General features: G+C 43.7%; 1 protein-coding gene across 1 annotated transcript; it reads right to left on the reverse strand.

Moving 5' to 3' along the window:
• Window positions 1-2,569: 2,569 nt before the first annotated feature.
• LOC148013343 (putative phosphatase PSR2) lies at window positions 2,570-2,902 on the reverse strand. The gene has a single exon (XM_087667875.1). It carries the CDS (start codon window positions 2,900-2,902, stop codon window positions 2,570-2,572), a length of 333 nt encoding a protein of 110 aa, XP_087524001.1.
• Between the last annotated feature and the right edge of the window lie 917 nt (window positions 2,903-3,819).

Genomic DNA, 3,819 nt, shown 5'->3' on the forward strand with positions numbered 1-3,819 from the left:
TTGTGCACGATAAAAAGAATAGCACTACCCCTTAGGGAGAGACCACATGAGAGGTTTTTCAATTGCACATATTGAAGACTCCAACGAAGGTGTCCTTCACTCTTCATCAACACTCAACTCTGAATTCCTATCCTTATCACCCTGTAAGCCTGCCAAGAATCATCCGCCACTCGTACTCCATCAGTGCAATCCCCACAAAAGAACAGCCCTACCACCAACTCCCATTTCCCTACCACCTACCACTTAACCCATCGACATGCCCCCAATGACCTTCCTCCCCACCACTACCAACACTCTACCATGGCAACCACAGACGCCCCTGCCACCCACGTCTTCGGTGCATGCTAACGCCTACTACCTACGACGGTGAGTGCCATGGGACTGGCACTCGTCTAAGAGGGGGGTAATGTTAACCCCAACACGAAGAAAGCAAAAGGAAATGAAAAAGACGCAGGGCAAAGGCAGAAAAAAGGTAGCCCGACTAAAGAAAGAAGAGGAGAAAAGGCCAAAAGCGCGAGGACAACCTTAAAAGTCCAAGGCAAATGCAAAAGGGGAAAGGCGCATTTTAAAATAAAAAGGCGCACCCTAAAATCTTGTAAAAGAGCCTCGGGCTCTCACCCGTGCAATTTGTAAATGTAGACAGGCGGTGGAAAGGAAGCTAGGAAGATAGAAGGACAATGGGAAAAGGGCCTAGGCTACGGCCGGCCATGTAAAAAAGGGGAAAAGGGGATGACCGCCCAAAAGGGATTTAGGGTTTTGTATATAAAGTTGAAAAGTGAATGAGAAGCTCATTCTTGTGTGTGGCCAAAGTAGCTCTCCTCTTCTTCTTCTTCTTCTTCTTCTTCTTGCTTGCTTGAGCTTGTGCTTGAGAGAGAGTGTATGAGAGTGTGAGGGAGTGAGTGTGTGAGGGTGAGGGACCGAGGAGGAGAAGCTCTCCATCTTCTCCTCTCTTCTTCTCTTCTCTTCTCTTCTCTTGTCTTGCTCGTAGCAATGGAGCTTGGAGCTTGGAGCGGGAGGATCGAGCTTGCTTGAAGCTTGCACTTGGATCGTGGAGCTACTTGAGTGCGCGGGAGAGAAGGTAACTCGAACGGCACGAAGGTAAGCTCACTACACCCGTAGGTATGGATGGCGCATCGGTTATGTGAGAGGTAGCCATTAGTTCTCGGCTTGGAAGGCTTGAAACAATAAGCGGTCCGTGGGTCTTGGCGGTTGAGTGAGAGATCCCATAGTGCAATCCTCAAGAAGCTCTCCTAATTCTTCCTAAAGAGTAGGATCTGCAGCTTGCAAGAAAAGCTCAACTTTCTCAACATCCAATGCTCTTTGTTCAATGGCATCAAGCTGATTATACCTCTCTTCAAATTCTCGTATCAATTCTAAAGCAGCTAGACCTTTGTTTGGCATGTAGATCCACTCTCGGAATGACGGCCGTGTGGCCATCCCAAAGTCCTCAAGAAAATACTCCTTTTTTAGGGCCTTCTTAAAATCTTGCCAATACGAATTTTGAAGGAAAAGATCAGTCACTTTTACCCTCAAGGCAGGTGTGACAAGGCGAAGAAAATATTTACTCATAAGTCTTGTTGGTACTCCAAAAAATCCCATCTTGATCTCATACGTCTTCAAATAAGCCGATACATTACAGCCATAAAATAGCTTCTTTTCATTCTCAACTGCTTCAATCGCCTTAGTCGTGCTGATTGCATTCTCTTGCTCTGAATATAGTTGCCTTTGCTAAGACAACTATTGTTGATGCAACTGCTGCTGCTGCTGCATATACAATTGTGTCTGCTGATTTTGAAGCTACATATACAAAGACGTATTCTGTAAAATCAACTTTAAATCATCCGTTGAAGTATTTGAAGCAGAAGTCGATGATGAAGCTGGAGTAGAGGACAAAGGAGAAATCGTAGAAGAGGCTGAAATGGATGCTGAAGTATCTCCCATCCTGAAATTTAAATGCGATGCTTTTAGGTCGGGTTCACCAAAGATGTGGAAGGGTTTTCGAAAGCAAAGTCGTGACCATAGAGGACCTTGACTAATTTCAAGATAGAAGATCAATCAAGCAAGATCACGATTCAATTTGAAAGAAGGTCACCTCAATTTTGGATAATGGCCCTAGAATCAACTTGTTTAACATCAATAGCTTCAGCTTCATAAAGGAAACAAATTTGATTTATAAACTGGTTGCTCAAAAACTGAAGTCCTTCACGTCCCTTTTTGCTATTTTAGAAAGGAACACTCTGCAAGTTGTTTGCTGACTGTTTTTCAGCCATGGAATACATATTTTCTTCCAACTACAATTCAAAGAACAAATAGATAATCACCCCATAGCAAGTCCTATTCAGAAGATAAACTGATTTGGGACCGTTGCTATCGTACAACTATTTAGAACCACACTTGATTCATTTTCTACTCTGCTACTATTTGTAGACATCTATTAGTCACACTAGAGATAGCCTTCCTATGCCCTGTTAATGTATACTTCAGCTTTTGCCATATCTACCATAAAACTCTTTTTTCTTCTGCATAACCTCAAGCTCTCTATCCAGGGCCTCATAAACAGTGACATGATTCACTCAAGACTTTCCTTCATTATCCTTCTCAACTGCAACACATTGCAGTTCAAACCTTCCCCTATGAAGGGAACGCATGGGATCCTTCCCAAACTGCTCAGGTCTTTCACATGTTCTCTGTACCTTGAAACAACTGTAGCCGGTTGATACAGCCTTGTAACAATCTTATTATCAGGATCAATTCTATCAACAAGAGGGCTAGCATAGCCTTCCAAGCCAACAGTGAAGAGTACAAGCTCTACAAACTCACTTGCCCTCCTCAAGAATTCTTGTAATCCAGGGCCCTCTGGGTATCTATTTGTTTTCTGTTTTGTGTTAACATCTGAAGCCATTGTTTCGAGCTTTCAATCTCCTTTTTATGAATATTCTACTCTTCTTCCAAACGCTTCGCCTTCTCTTCTGTTGCCACTCTGAGCCTGATAATCGTTTGCATCCATGGCCTGACTGCATTATGCAAGGATTCTTAATGCTCCTGTTCGATGCGAATACCACCACGAAGGATTCTGCAATATGCCCTTCAATGAGAATGCCGCAAGGACCATCACTTTACTACCTCTCCCAGCATTCTCTGCAGATATCAGAGTCCTTTAGAAATCCATCTGTAGGTTCTCTATCGCGGATCCAAGATCGGGATGCTCCGTCAGAACATCAACTTCTTTGTCAGATCAAAAGCTGAAAAAGTTGATTTGCTTCTGTGGCCTTGATAGCTTATAGTAGGCCTCTTTTGCATGTTCCTCTACAACACAGTACTGAATTGCCACCAGAAGAGTAACAAAACATGTTATCTTTTGTTTTGGTTTCACCGTGAACATCCATCTGCTGAATCCGTGTAGTTAGAGCTCCAGCAAGTTGATCCTCTTCCCTCGTAATTCAATCCTCTTCCCTCGTAATTCAATCCTCTCCCCTTGTAATTCAATCCTCTTCCCTCGTAATTCAATCCTCTCCCCTGCTTTTTCTTCCACAGGCCCGATACAAAGCAGATCCCCTTTTTCCAGAAAAGCGGCCCCCCCTTTTTCCCTCAAAAAAGCGGCCTTCTCCCTTTCCTTTTGCATTATTCTAATCAAGCCCATAGTTTTCTCGACTTCACCATTCTCAATATATGCTGAAAGCATTGCATTCCATGACACAATGTTGGGGTCTGACAAAGCATCAAATGTCTTCTTTGCTTTCTCCACACTACCACACTTGCCGTACATGCTAACCCCTTTTGACCTGTAGCAGCATCTCTGTCTTCAGCAAGCCTCTCAAG

Source organism: Lygodium microphyllum, chromosome 26 (genome assembly GCF_053477565.2).
Source record: "Lygodium microphyllum isolate KBCC chromosome 26, Lygodium_microphyllum_v1.1.10, whole genome shotgun sequence".
Lineage (NCBI taxonomy): Eukaryota > Viridiplantae > Streptophyta > Polypodiopsida > Schizaeales > Lygodiaceae > Lygodium > Lygodium microphyllum.

Excerpts from the sequence above, each read along its gene's own strand:
- LOC148013343 (XM_087667875.1), bottom strand. The coding sequence starts at position 2,902 with ATGGCTTCAGATGTTAACACAAAACAGAAAACAAATAGATACCCAGAG.